General features: G+C 44.4%; 1 protein-coding gene across 1 annotated transcript in view; it reads right to left on the reverse strand.

Annotated features, from left to right (window-relative positions):
• itpr3 (inositol 1,4,5-trisphosphate receptor, type 3) overlaps positions 1-13,664 on the reverse strand; it is a 185,378-nt gene that overhangs the window by 104,087 nt on the left and 67,627 nt on the right. Inside the window, exons 7-11 of the mRNA XM_078420692.1 lie at positions 12,090-12,173; positions 7,541-7,687; positions 6,600-6,695; positions 3,048-3,092; positions 2,229-2,380 (exon numbers count right to left, since the gene is read on the reverse strand). Of these exons, the coding sequence (XP_078276818.1) occupies positions 2,229-2,380; positions 3,048-3,092; positions 6,600-6,695; positions 7,541-7,687; positions 12,090-12,173 (524 nt within the window). The remainder of the gene's footprint in view (positions 1-2,228; positions 2,381-3,047; positions 3,093-6,599; positions 6,696-7,540; positions 7,688-12,089; positions 12,174-13,664) is intronic.

Here is a 13,664-nt window from a genome sequence, read left to right on the forward strand (position 1 = left end):
CCACCAAGTGTGCGCCGACCAGTGATCACCGTTACGCTAATTCTATCCTACACACAAGGGACAATTTACAGAGGCCAATTAACCTACAAACCCCCATGTCTTTGGGAGGAAGCTGGATGGCCAGAGAAAACCCATGCAGTCACTGGGAGAACATACAAACTCCATACAGACAGCACCCGCAGTCAGGATCGAACCCGCGGTGTCTGGAACTGTAAGGCAGCAAATTCCAATGGGCCAACTCAGATTCATTTAACCATGCCCCATTACAAGGGCTAAAGAGGGCCAGGCATGGAGAGGGACAATTGGTTCACGGGAATACAGAAATGGAGGCAACGGCTGCAAAGGGCCTTCGTGTGCAGCTGCAGTTGGGACCATAAAATGGTGCCAAAATGGCGCCTCTTGCATATGGACTCAGTGGGCTGTTCTGTGCATACAGTACTAACTGGGACGATTGTGCTTATGTATGGGGATCGTTTTGCTGAGCTGTATGCAAAAAATGTATTTCACTTTCCCTGGTATTCGTGACAATCGATAGACCATTGATCGTTACCTGAGCGAACTCTGTCACATGTTTGTCACAGATTTTGGTAAAGGTATGAATCTCGTTGTGTTTTAGAGTCAGGCATAGAATCGGCATCATGTTAGCACCTCCAAATGCTTTCTGCAAAATTGTCTGCTCCTCCCTCCCTCTCCCCAGGCACTTTCCCTTCATGCCCACATTCACCACCATCCAGGGACCCACCAGCCCTTCCAAGTGAGACAGTGATACACATATCCTTCCCTCTGGCTTTACATTTTGTCTTCACGCCCCCCCCCCCCCCCCCCCCCACCTCCTACTTTCAGTCTGAAGAAGGGTCCCGACCCAAAACGTCACCCATCCTTTTTCTCCAAAGTTGCTGCCTGACCCATTTTCTCCAGTGATCCTACCTGAACCGTTGAGTTACTCCAGCACTTTGTGTCTATCTTTGGTATAAACCAGCATCTGCAGTTCTTTGTGTCTACAACCACTGTTTAGTGTTGTAAGAAAATAACTGCAGATGCTGGTACAAATCGAAGGTATTTATTCACAAAATGCTGGAGTAACTCAGCAGGTCAGGCAGCATCTCAGGAGAGAAGGAATGGGTGACGTTTCGGGTCGAGACCCTTCTTCAGACTGAGTTTAGTGTTGAATCAGTCCGAAGAAGGATCCCAAGGCTACTACTCAGGAATATACCGTTGGACGCAGTGCGTTCCCCTTTATTATGCAAAACCATTTCACAGATACCACAACTTTGGGAAACCAAACAGTGTTCAATCAACCAATCTAATAAATAGTGTCTTTATTCCATGAACCTGCATCATTGATTCTAGGCCAAACCACATAAACTACAAGTACACTAACTCAGATTTACACATTATACTTATTAGTTTAAGTAGTAATTAAACATGGATTTTAAAGCATCAGACGTTTTACGTGACATGAAGAACAATTCAAATTGTCATGAATCATGTAACAGGTTGAGTACATGATCAGAGTCATTGGAAGCTGGTACAACCTGTTACCTTTCACACAGTTTCAGGGCACTGTAGATGCCGGTTTACAAAAAAAGACACAAAGACCTGATCTTTTCTTGCCCCCAACTCTTCACCCACTCCCCACTCCCTGACTCTCAGTCTGAAGAAGGGTCCCAAACTGAAACCTCACCTATCCATGTTCTCCAGAGATGCTGCCTGACCTGCTGTGTTATTCCAGCACTTTGTGTCAATCTTTGTTATAAACCAGCATCTGCAGTTCTTTGTTTCTTTCAGCTTTAGTTTAGTTTAGTTTAGTTTAGAAATACAGCATGGAAACAGGTCCTTTGACCCACCGAGTCTGCACCGACCACACACTAGTTTTATCCTACACACTAGGGACAATTTAACCTAAAAACATGCATGTCTTTGGAATATCTGGAATGTGGGAGGAAACCAAAACGCCTGGAAAAAACCCATGTGGTCACAGGAAGAATGGACAAACTCCACAAACACAACACCCATGGTCAGGTCCGATCCTGGGTCTCTACTGCTGTGAGGCAGAAACTCTTCTGCCGCATCACTGTGCTGGAGCAACTCAGTGGGTCACGCAGCATCTCTGGAGGTGATGCATCTAAAGGAGGGACCCGAACCGGAAATGTAGCCGAACCACATTCTCCAGAGATGCTGCCTGGAGTTACTCCAGCACTTTGTGCCACCTTTCATACAGTAAGTACCTGGGAACAAATGAATCCGTTTTTTGTAGAGTTGTCGGGTCTTGCTCGAACAGACTTGAGATATCATTTCCGTGCGGTACAGCCACGAGTCTGTATCGGATCTTGTCCCCTCCTCTTCTCTTGCTGGTCCGACTCAGTGCTTTAGGTTCCGCCTAACGAGAAAGGATCAAATCCAGATTAGACCATTCATCACATCCAGAACACCACAGTCTCACCACGCTTACAACCTGTTGAATGTTCAGTAAAGAAACTGTAGTCGCCAAATTTGACCACTTGTATCATATTTGATCAATAGTCGTCGACATATGAGCAGAAAAAAATAAATCCTTTGCAAAGTGCTCATTTAACACACGATTCAATCTGACCATCGGTTCAACAACTTTCGGGGACAGTATGGTGGCCCGGCGGTAGAGTTGCTGCCTTACAGCACCAGAGACCCTGATTCGATCCTGGCTAAGGGTGCTGTCTGTACAGACATATACAGATAAACATATGCTGAACTTTTCTTTTTTTTCATTTATTATATTGTTTACAGAGTGCTATGTTTACATATTCTGTTGTGCTGCTGCAAGTAAAAATGTAATTGTTCTCTTAGGGACATATGACAATAAAGCACTATTGACTTGACTCTTGACTTGCAGGCAAAGCTTGATTAGTTTAATCTGGCATCATGTTGGGCACAGACATTGTGGCCTGTGCCATATTGTTCTACATTCTATGACTGGGCAGCATTAGCCTAGCTCAGATGAACAGAAACAAGGCCCACGGTGAACTCACTGAGCAATCTTCCTGTTAGTTCCGCAGTAAAATAAAACTCACCGTAACTTTCGAATCAGAGGCATCTCCTTTGTAAGCTGCGTTTTCCTGAATAAAATTGAAATTCAAAATTGTGAAACAAATCGTTTTTGTCCGCGAAAGAAAAAAGTATCAACATGTGCACAACAGACTGTACAACAGTCCACAATAGGCAAACAGTGATATTGCAGGGGCATGCAGATGTTATACATAGGTAGCTGGAGGTAGTAATGCCCATATACTCAAAGTTGTCAGGGACAATGTGTATAGAGTTCGAACAGAGAATAATTGGAATTCACTATCACCAATATATAAATTTAGTTTTAGTTTTGTTTTAGAGATACGGCATGGAAACAGGCCATTCGGCCCACCGAGGCCACGCTGACCATCGATACCTGTTATCCCACTTTCTCCTCCACTCCTGACACACACTGGACAGTTTACAGAGACCAATTAACCTACAAACCCGCGCACAGCTTTGGGATGTGGGAGGAAACCAGGCACCCGTAGCAGGTCTACGTGGATGAGGGGATGAAAATCTTCAAAGATTCCCCAGGCATTTCCAGGAATTAAAATCGATGACGGCAGTGGCGCAACTGGTAAAAATGCCACCTCGCAGCACCAGAGACCCAGGTTCAATCCTGCCCTCGGGTGTTGCCTGTGCGGAGTTTGCATGTTCTCCCACGTGGGTTTCCTCTGGATTCGCCAGGATTCGCCCATATCCCAAAGGTTTGTAGGTCAATTGTCCTCTGCAAATTGCACCTAGTGTGTGGGGAGTGGATGCAAAAATATTTTTTACACTTTTGGACTTAAAGGGTATAGGATGGTGTCTAAAACGTGGTGACTCTTGTGTAGTGTCTCAGTGTGCTTCGCCATCTTAAACTATGATTGTGCCTAATGTGTAGTAAGATTGCCACTGAAATGTATGCAAAAAATGTCACTGTCCTTGGGTACATGTAAAAAATAAATTACCATTGAACCATTGGGATAAAATAGAACTAGTGCGAATGGGTGGTCGTTGGTCGGCATCGACTTGGTGGGCTGAAGTGCCTGTTTCCATGCTGTATCTTTCAATTCAATGAACCAAAACCCAGCCAATTAAAGTCAATATTTCATTTTCCGACCACTAGACATGTATGTTTATTGAAGGTGCATATGGGCACTAATTTTGTCCACAAAAAAAAACCTCAAAAAACATATTAGTACAATCTTTTGATCTTCAAACACCTAGATAATAAATCCAGTGTACCCCATGTTTACTGTGCACAGTGACAATCGTTAATTAGTATCAAGGTGTGCAAGTGTCAAATTTGATAAGTGATGTTAGTTTGAACAAAAGCCTTGTGATCCAAGATCACTCTGCACCAACCTGACAAAGATCCAGTACTTTGAGATTTGCACCTCTTAACATGAATGGAGTCAAAGAGTCCTACAGTGTGGAAACAAGCCCAACTTGCCCACACTGGCCAACATAACCCAGCTACAATATTCCCACCTGCCTGCATTTGGCCCAGATCCCTCTAAACCTGTCCTATCCATGTGCCTGTCTAACTAGTCCCTGCCTCAACTACCTCCTTTGACAGCTCATTCCATACACCCATCACCCTTTGTGTGAAAAAGCTACCCCTCAGATTCCTATTACATTTTTTCCCCTTCACCTTAAAGCTATGTCCTCTGGTCCTCGATTCCCCTAATCTGGGCAAGAAACTCAGTGCACCTACCCGACCTATTCCTCTCATGATTTTGACAGCTCTATAAGATCATCCCTCCTCCTCCTGCACTCCAATAAATAGAGTCCCAGTGTACACAACCTCTCCCCATAGCTCAGACCTGGCAACATCCTCGTAAATAATCTCTGAGCCCTTTCCAGCTTGACAACATCTTTCCTATAACATGGGGCCCAGAACTGAACACAATACTATAAATGATGCCTCACCAATGTCTTATATAACTGCAACATGACCTCCCAACTTGTACACTCAAACATATTGATTAAGTATATCTTCAGCCAGTTTCTTTTTCAGAGATATTGCTACTTCTATCATTCTAGGTGCCCAGCAGTATACACCGATCAGCCAAAACATTATGACCACTGACAGGTGAAGTGAATAACATTGGTTATCTTGTTCCAATGGCACCTGTCAAGGGGTGGGATATATTAGGCAGCAAGTGAACAGTTCTTGAAGTTGATGTGTTGGATGCAGGAGAAATGTGCAGGAGTGACTTTGACAAGGGCCAAATTGTTATGGCCAGACGACTGGGTCAGAGCATCTCTGAAATGGCAAGGCTTGTGGGGTGCTCCCGGTCAGCAGTAGTGAGTACCTACCGACAGTGGTCCGAGGAGGGACAAACCACAAACCGGCGACAGGGTGTTGGACGCCCAAGGTTCATCAATGCGCGAGGGCAACGAAGGCTATCCCGTCTGGTCCAAACCGACTGTGGGAAGACGACAAGCCAGTGGAGGGAGTGTGATGCTCTGGGCAATGTTCTGCTGAGAAACCCTGGGTCCGGCCATTCATGTGGACGTCAATTTGACACGTGTCACCTACCTAAACATTGCTGCAGACCAGGTATACCCCTTCATGGCAATGGTATGCCCTGATGGCAGTGGCCTCTTTCAGCAGGATAATGCGCCCTGCTACACTGCACACATTGTTCGGGAATGGTTTGAGGAACATTATGAAGTGGTCACGGTGTTGCCCTGGCCTCCAAATTCTCCAGATCTCATTCCGATTGAGCATCTGTGTGGATGGATGTGCTGGATCGACAAGTCCGATCCACGGCGACTCCACCCCACAACTTACAGAACTTGAAGGGTCTGCTGCTAATGTTTTGGTGCCAGATACCACAGGACACCTTCAGGGGTCTTGTAGAGTCCATGCCTCGGCGGGTCGGCGCTGTTTTGGCGGCACACGGAGGACCAACAGCATATTAGGCAGGTGGTCATAATGTTTTGGCTGATCGGTGTAATTGTCTGTGAATTATTACTCAAGTCCCACTGCAATCAACAGCCAGTAGAACAAAGATGTCCATTCATGACGAAGGCATTCAACAGGAGAAGCATCAATCATATTAGTCACACAAGTAATTCTTCCCGAAGCTTAAAATTGAAGATTTTCCAAGCATCTGCTTTAGAATTCTTAGCTTGCCTCTGCCATATATTTTTAATCTCGAAACGATGTTGAAGGATTGTGGGTTTTATATATTTATTCATTTTTGAAGGATTTGGACGCCACTGACAATAACATTTATATGGCACATCTCTAATTTCCCTTGAGGTAAATATTTGCTTTCGTATCTCAGAATTTAGTTCAGTTTAATTTAGTTGGTTGTCTCGTGTACCGAGGTACAGTAACAGGTGCGTGTTAATGAGTCAGCGGAAGGACTATACATTACTACGCCACAGGCAATATAATTGGTGTGTAAGAAATCATATATCGGCCCCATTAAGTACAGATGGCAGGTTTTCTCACGTGATGCACAAGTTTCACTTAAGTATCTGGATTGTCAGTAGAGGCCTCTCAGTTTCTGACCTACCCACTGAACCATTGCTGCACCAGGTGAAGGGTATCATACCTCAGCAGCCAGGTAGTGGCCTGTAGCTAAATGCTTGAACCTGTAGAGACTGTTCCAATGACCAGCACCGCTTCTGCAAGGGTCATGGTGGACAACCTGCAAGGAGAAGAATGGACTGTTATTGCTCAAAAACTACGGTGATTATGGCAGAGACTGCACACCATCTTTAGAGATACAGCTTTGGAGATACAGCAGAACCAGGCCCTTCGGCCCACCGAGTCTGCGCCGACCTGCACTCACTTTTAATCCTATGAACTTCAAATGAATTTAGTTCTGCAACTGGCAATCAACCAACACATTCAGCGTTTCACTTTTTTTTTAAAGTAGAGTCGTACATTTCTTTAACAGGTTATTTATCCCAAGCATATGGCATTCCTGTTATGGTCCATGTTTTACAACGAAACACGGGGAGAAGGCAAAGCATCGATGGGACTGCTCTACTGGGGGGAGGGGGGGGGGTGAGCACAGACTCAAAGGGGCTGAATGGCCTCCTTTAGGCCATACTCAGTAAGTTTGTTTTTACATGACACACAGGATGGATTCTCCTTTGGTTGAGTCAAGGCCCAAAGATGTATCTGTTGCTCAAGATATTCCCTGAGGAAACATCAGAGTGCCTGGAGTATATTCCAGCAGTATCGAGCTTCAGTTCACTCATCCCTTATGTGACTGAATATGATACACAGCTAGTCAGTCTCATTCACAGAGCAAACCCAGGACATTGGTGTTGCTAAGTTGCTAAATTTCATGCTGGAAGACTTTCAGCATGATTGCCTTTCCCTTCTACGGCTTTGTTGAACCTTGGTGGTTCTCTTTGCTGTTATTAAAAAATAAATTGAATCATAAATGAATCTTTCTTGATTATGAATGCTAAGAGCTGATAAAACGCAGGGAACATGACTTTGCTCAAGACAAACAGGAACTTTTCTTCCAGCCAGAATTACCTCAACTTCCCAGAGTGCATTGGAGCTTGTTGCAGAAGTGGCGGATTGGCGCAGCGTTGTTCGCAAGAAGACGTGCAGCTTGGACTTGTATTCGTCGCAGGTGAGAAACTTCTCTTGTTCGGCATGAAACAGCCTCACCACGTCGCCCTGAGATGGATGAGAATAAAGGCGTCACATCCAAGGAAGCTCAATGTTCATTGGAGTAAACTTTCAGTTGGGTAATATATCTAATCAAAGGGCTTTATTCCTGATTTCCCAAAAGGAATAGCATCATCTGGACGGCATACCGTCTGAAAGAACACATCTGTCAGAACATCTGGCGAGGCAGAACCGCTCTGCACCTCAACACAAATTGGTGACGGATTTACGCTGCATCACCAATAGTTTCACCAAAGTGATGTTCCGCTCTTGAATTCTCCTTGCAATTCATGAATTGGAAGGAGAGTAGGCCAGCACAGCTGGTAGAGCTGCTGCATCACAGCGCGGGTTTGGTCCAAGTGCCCCGGTTTCTTCCCACCTTGCAAAGACGTGCGGGTTTGTGGGTTAACTGGCCTCTGTAAATTATCCCAGTACGTATGTCTAAACTAAACTAAAAGTGTGACAAGGAATAAGCAGAAGAATGGAGTTGATGAAAAGAATCACATCGATTAGATTCTGTAAGTTGGCCCATGTGTGCAGGGAGTGGACGTAAAAGTGGAATAACATAGAACTAGTGTGAACAGGTGGGGTTTGCACGTTCTCTGTGTGTCCGCGCGGGTTTTCTCCGGGTATCTCAAAGGAGTACCACAGTGAGTCAGGAAGCCTGTGTGCAGGGAATGGGTAGGTGACGTTCGGGGTCGGGGCCCTTCTTCAGACCGATTAGAATGGAGGGGGGGTGGGTTGAGGGGAAGGGAATTGGGAGAAATCTGGAATGATTAAACAAGTCTCCAAAGCACTCCAAAGACGTACAGGTATGTAGGTTAATTGACTGGGTAAATGTAAAAATTGTCCCTAGTGTGTGTAGGATAGTGCGGGGATCGCTGGGCGGCACGGACTCGGTGGGCCGAAGGGCCTGTTTCCGCGCTGTATCTCTAAAAAAATTAAAAAGTAAAAAATAAAAAGTCAAAGCTTGACAAGCCCAACGAGTTTTACAGGCCAAATAGTGGTCTAACGTCGAGCTCTGAAAAGGAATGCTAAAAGCCTCGAGAGATATTATTTTTATTTCAGTAACCTACTAGAGCAAAGCGAGTACAGTGACCTAAAAGCAGGTGAACAGTAAAAAAAAGTTTCATAAACGTGATGTGTGGGAAGGAACTGCAGATGCTGGTTTATACCCGAAGATAGATACAAAATGCTGGAGTAACTCAGCGGGACAGGCAGCATCTCTGGAGAGAAGGAATGGGTGACGTTTCGAGTGGAGACCCTTCTTCCGACTCAATCTATGGAAACTTGATCCCAGCCTAGCGACAATGGCAGATTTCAATCGCAAACGTTGTCCCCCTCCTTGCTCGGCCCTCTTCACCCCTTGTTCCTGGGAACAAGGGAAACATACTCCAGGATTCCCTTCTATCAACAGAGGAAATCCTGGGTCATTCATCCTGGACTATCCTCGTACACCGAAATGCAGAAATGGGTGCAGTAGTTACACAAACATATCCAGTTGAATATCTGCAGTGACACATATTAAACCAAAAGCAGCGCTTAATTGGATTTGACAAAATAAATATATTTTCAATCAAATAAAGGGGAAAAAAGCCAGCATTTTGTGATTACATTTCTAGGAATTCTAGGTCTCTTGCCCAGAGTAGGTGAATCAAGTCAATTTTATTTGTATAGCACATTTAAAAACAACGCACGTTGACCCAAAGGTTTAAGGTGAAGAGGAAAACATGTAATAGGAATCTGAGGGGTAACCTTTTCACACAAAGGGTGGTGGGTGTATGGAACAAGCTGCTGGAGGAGGTAGTTGAGGCTGGGACTATCCCAACTCCAACATATTGGTATACACAGCAGGTCTGCAGTAGAGCTGCTGCTTTCCAGCACCAGGGACCCGGGTTCGATCCTGACTACGGATGCGGTCTGTACGTAGTTGGGGTGTTCTCCCTATGACCGCATGGGTTTTCTCCGGCTTCTCCGGTTTCCTCCCACACCCAAAAGGCGTACAAGCATGAATGTTAATTGGCTTTGGGTAAGGATTGTAAATTGTCCCTAGTGTGTAGGATAGTGCTAGTGTATGGGGTGATCGCTGGTCGATGTGGACTCAGTGCACCGAGGGGCCTGTTTCTGCCCTGTATCTCTAAAGTCTCCAGTCTAAATCAGCACCTACAGATTATTTGTATTACATTATATTACATTAAATAAGTGTGCTTTGGAATTTCCAACAAAAAATTGTCACAAATTGTAACTTAGCGGGTCAGACGACATCTCTTTTTATTTTTTTTTTGCAAACCAACATCTACAGTTGCTTGTGTCTATTGATCCAAGTGAAAATTCCCAATGTCAGACCTGTACAGAAGCCACAAGAGTGCACTGCAGGGCACAAACATGATGGCTTGGTATCCAGGACAATTTACACTTGCCAATTTATAGTTTTAGTATCCTCATTATTAACATAATCTTAACTTCGGAAAGTTACTTAATTAAAACACTTTTTTTATGGTGAGACCACAGCTTCAAAGTTGTGTATAGGACAGCTGTCTAATTAATTGTTAGTTGGGTAATTAACCCTTGTGTGTAGGGAGCGGATGAGAAAGTGTGATAACATAGAACAAGAATTTAGGTTTTGTTTGGGGTTTAGTTTGAGTTTGAGGTTAGGTTATCATCATGTGTAATGAGGTACGGTGAAAAGCTTTTTTGTTGCATGCTATCCACTGAATTGACAGACTATAGATGATTACAATCAAACCATCCACAGTGGATAAAGGGAATACTGTTTAGTGCAAGATAAAGTCTAGTAAAGTCCGATTAAAAATAGTCTGAAGGTGTCCAATGAGGTAGATGGTAGGTCAGGGCCGCTCTAGTTGGTAATAGGGTGGTTCAGTTGGCTGACAACAACAGTGTGAACAGCTTATTGATATCCCAATTGAACATGATTGACATGCTGTCTCTTTCAGTCAGTCAATCAATCAATCAGGGAAGGAAGTCGTTGCAATAAAAGAAATGCACTAATGATTCACCAGATTGATTGGTGCGATGATAGGTTTTTACAGGAGAAAAAGAGAACAAAGTCTCGCTTGAGCTTAGAAGAATTACTTTACTTGACTTTGGTTCTGCAACAATATAAATGGAAAAACAACTCACTGTCCGTGTTAGACGGGGTGTATAATACAAGGCAGGTGACAACAATATCATCCATTTTAACTGCGGCAAATTTAAGATTATTTATGTACCAATGAAAGTTTTCACAAGAGACTGTATGAGTTTACTGTTCTCATATATGAGAAACTTTAATGTTATAAAACAAGCCCAGTGTCTCCAACCTCTCCCCAGAACTAAAGACTTCCAATAGTTTTAATTTCTCTATTTTTCTATGCTGCTTGGCTTTGCTTCTCATAAGGCAATCCCATCACCAGGAGACTCACTCTGGCAAGCTTGGTGCACGATTATAATGTCAAAATATGGATTCCATGACACTGAGGAAATTCTGAAAAATGCAAGAGTGGTGAAATTTAGAAAATTGTGGGACCAGAACAGCTTGCAGCACAAAAGGAGGCCATTTGGCCCTTTGCACCTCTGCTAGCACTTCCCAAGACAAATCCAACCTGTCCCAAACTCTGCTTTCTTGTTTTAGTTTTTGTTCACACCGACCATCGATCACGCGTTCACACTAGCTCTATGCTATCCCACTTTCTCATCCACTCCCTGCACGCCAGGGGCAATTTTACAGAGGCCAATTAACCTACAAACCCGCAGGTCTTTTGGATGTGGGAAGAAACCCGAGCGCCTGGTGGAATCCCACGCAGTCACAGAGAGAATGTGCAAACTCCACATGGACAGCGCCTGAGGTCCGGGTCAAACCTGGGTCTCTGGCATTGCGAGGCAACTTTTTTTTTTCTGTTTTAAATATATTTTATGATAACCCAATAAACTTGATGGGTATACTTGCACTTCATGGCTTTCGTCTTTAGGGATACAATGTGGAAACAGGTCCTTCGGCCCACCAAGTCATTGCCGACCAGTGATCACCTCGTACACTAGCACTATCCTGCACACCAGGGACAGTTTACAATTTCACTGAAGCCAATTAACCTACAAACCTGCACGTCTTTGGGATGTGGGAGGAAACTGAAGGACCCGAAGGAAACCCACGTGGTCACGGGGAGAACGTCCAAACTCTGTACAGACAACACCTGTACTCAGTATGGAACCCGTGTCTCTGGCGCTGGGAGGCAACTTCTTAATATTCTGTTTTAAATACATTTTAAAATAACCCCATAATGGTCACGGGTTTAAAAAGGTTGCTGATGCATTTGGTGTCCAACCTAAATTTCAGTGTTCACAATTTCTACGTGAATGCCTTGCACTTTATCAAGATTATCTTTCACGAACGTGTTTAACTGGTAATCCATACCCCTTTCAAAGCATCCTCCGTATAGTCAGTGTACATCATGAACAGGTTTATCTTCCAGCTTGAGTTGCAATTCACGGAATTTACCTAGAGTTGGAAGATTAAAAATAGAATAACATGACAACAAAACAGAGATCATGTAATAGACAACCAATTAACCCTCTCCTACAACAAATCGCTTCATAGCATTCCTAAAATGGTTCTAAATTTATTGTAATTGCTTGTGAACAGGAATTATCCTTGTGTTCATTTTGGTGTGGGCATTTAACATTGAACGTAGAAAAAGTGCGGCACAGTTCCAAACATGATTCCAGATTGAACAAATCTCCTCTGCCTGCACGTGATACATATCCTCCATTCCCTGCATGTCCTTGTGCCTTTCTGAAAGCCTCTGAAATGGCACTCTTGTATCTGTAGCTGCCTCCACCACAACCTCCGGTGCCCACCCCACTCTGTGCAAAACGGCTTGCCCCACACATCTATATAATAAAACTCTCGTTTGTTATCTTGTTTGTGACTGAACTTCAGCCAAAACGGTACACGATAGCGCGACAATTTTAGGCCCACCTTACTCACCGTTGTCACGTTAGTGATAATGCAAGTAGTTTCATTGAAATCGGTGTTATATATTTAAAGTTATTCACATTTTAAAGTTTAAAAGGGGGGGAGGGGGAGGGGAGGAGGGAGGGGGAAGGGGTGAGTGGGGGAGAAGGGAGAGGGGATGGGGGGGGTTGAGGAGAGAGGGGAGGGGGGGAAGACATGGTGCTGCACCAATGCAGGAGAGGTTTGGGCCCAACGGGTCCACTTTGTCGAGTCTCCTTTAAACTCTGCCCCTCTCACATTAAAGCTGTACCCTCTCGTTTTTGACATATACATCCTGGGAAAATGGTTCTGACTGCCAACCCTATTTTATGCCTCTTGTAATATTGTATACTTCTAGCAGGTCTCCAAGAGATCTCCTATTACTTGTGATGAAGACGACATTTGGGTCTTCTTCCACAGAACATTTCAATAATTGACAAATCGAAAACCATGCAACTGTAAAATGCAACTCTTGAATAGATACCTTGCTCAATACTTGCTCTTCAAAGATATCACTTTAGTCTTAAAAGGGTGGAAACAGGTCCTACGGCCCACTGGGTCTGCGCTAACCAGCAACACCTCAAACACTAGCACCATCCTACACACTAGGGACAATTTACAATTTTTACCGAAGCCAATTCACCTACAAACCTGTCTGTCTTTGGAGTGTTGGAGGAAACCGGAGCACCCGGAGAAAATCCTCGCCATCACAGGGAGAAGGTACAAACTCTGCACAGACAGCACCCGTAGTCAGGATGGAACTCGGGTCTCCGGTGCTGTCAGGCAGCAACTCTACCGCTGCGCAACTGTGCAGCCCCAATTATTACCACAACTTAGCGTTAAAGTAAACTCCTCTGATCTGAGGGCACACCTGGAAGCTTTACCTATTCCTCTCATGGTTTTACACACCGCTACAAGGTCACCCCTCATCCACCTGCGCTCTATTCCACTCATGGATCACCCGTTATCCACCTGCGCTCTATTCCCCTCGTTAAA

Source organism: Rhinoraja longicauda, chromosome 24 (genome assembly GCF_053455715.1).
Source record: "Rhinoraja longicauda isolate Sanriku21f chromosome 24, sRhiLon1.1, whole genome shotgun sequence".
NCBI classification, from domain to species: domain Eukaryota; kingdom Metazoa; phylum Chordata; class Chondrichthyes; order Rajiformes; family Arhynchobatidae; genus Rhinoraja; species Rhinoraja longicauda.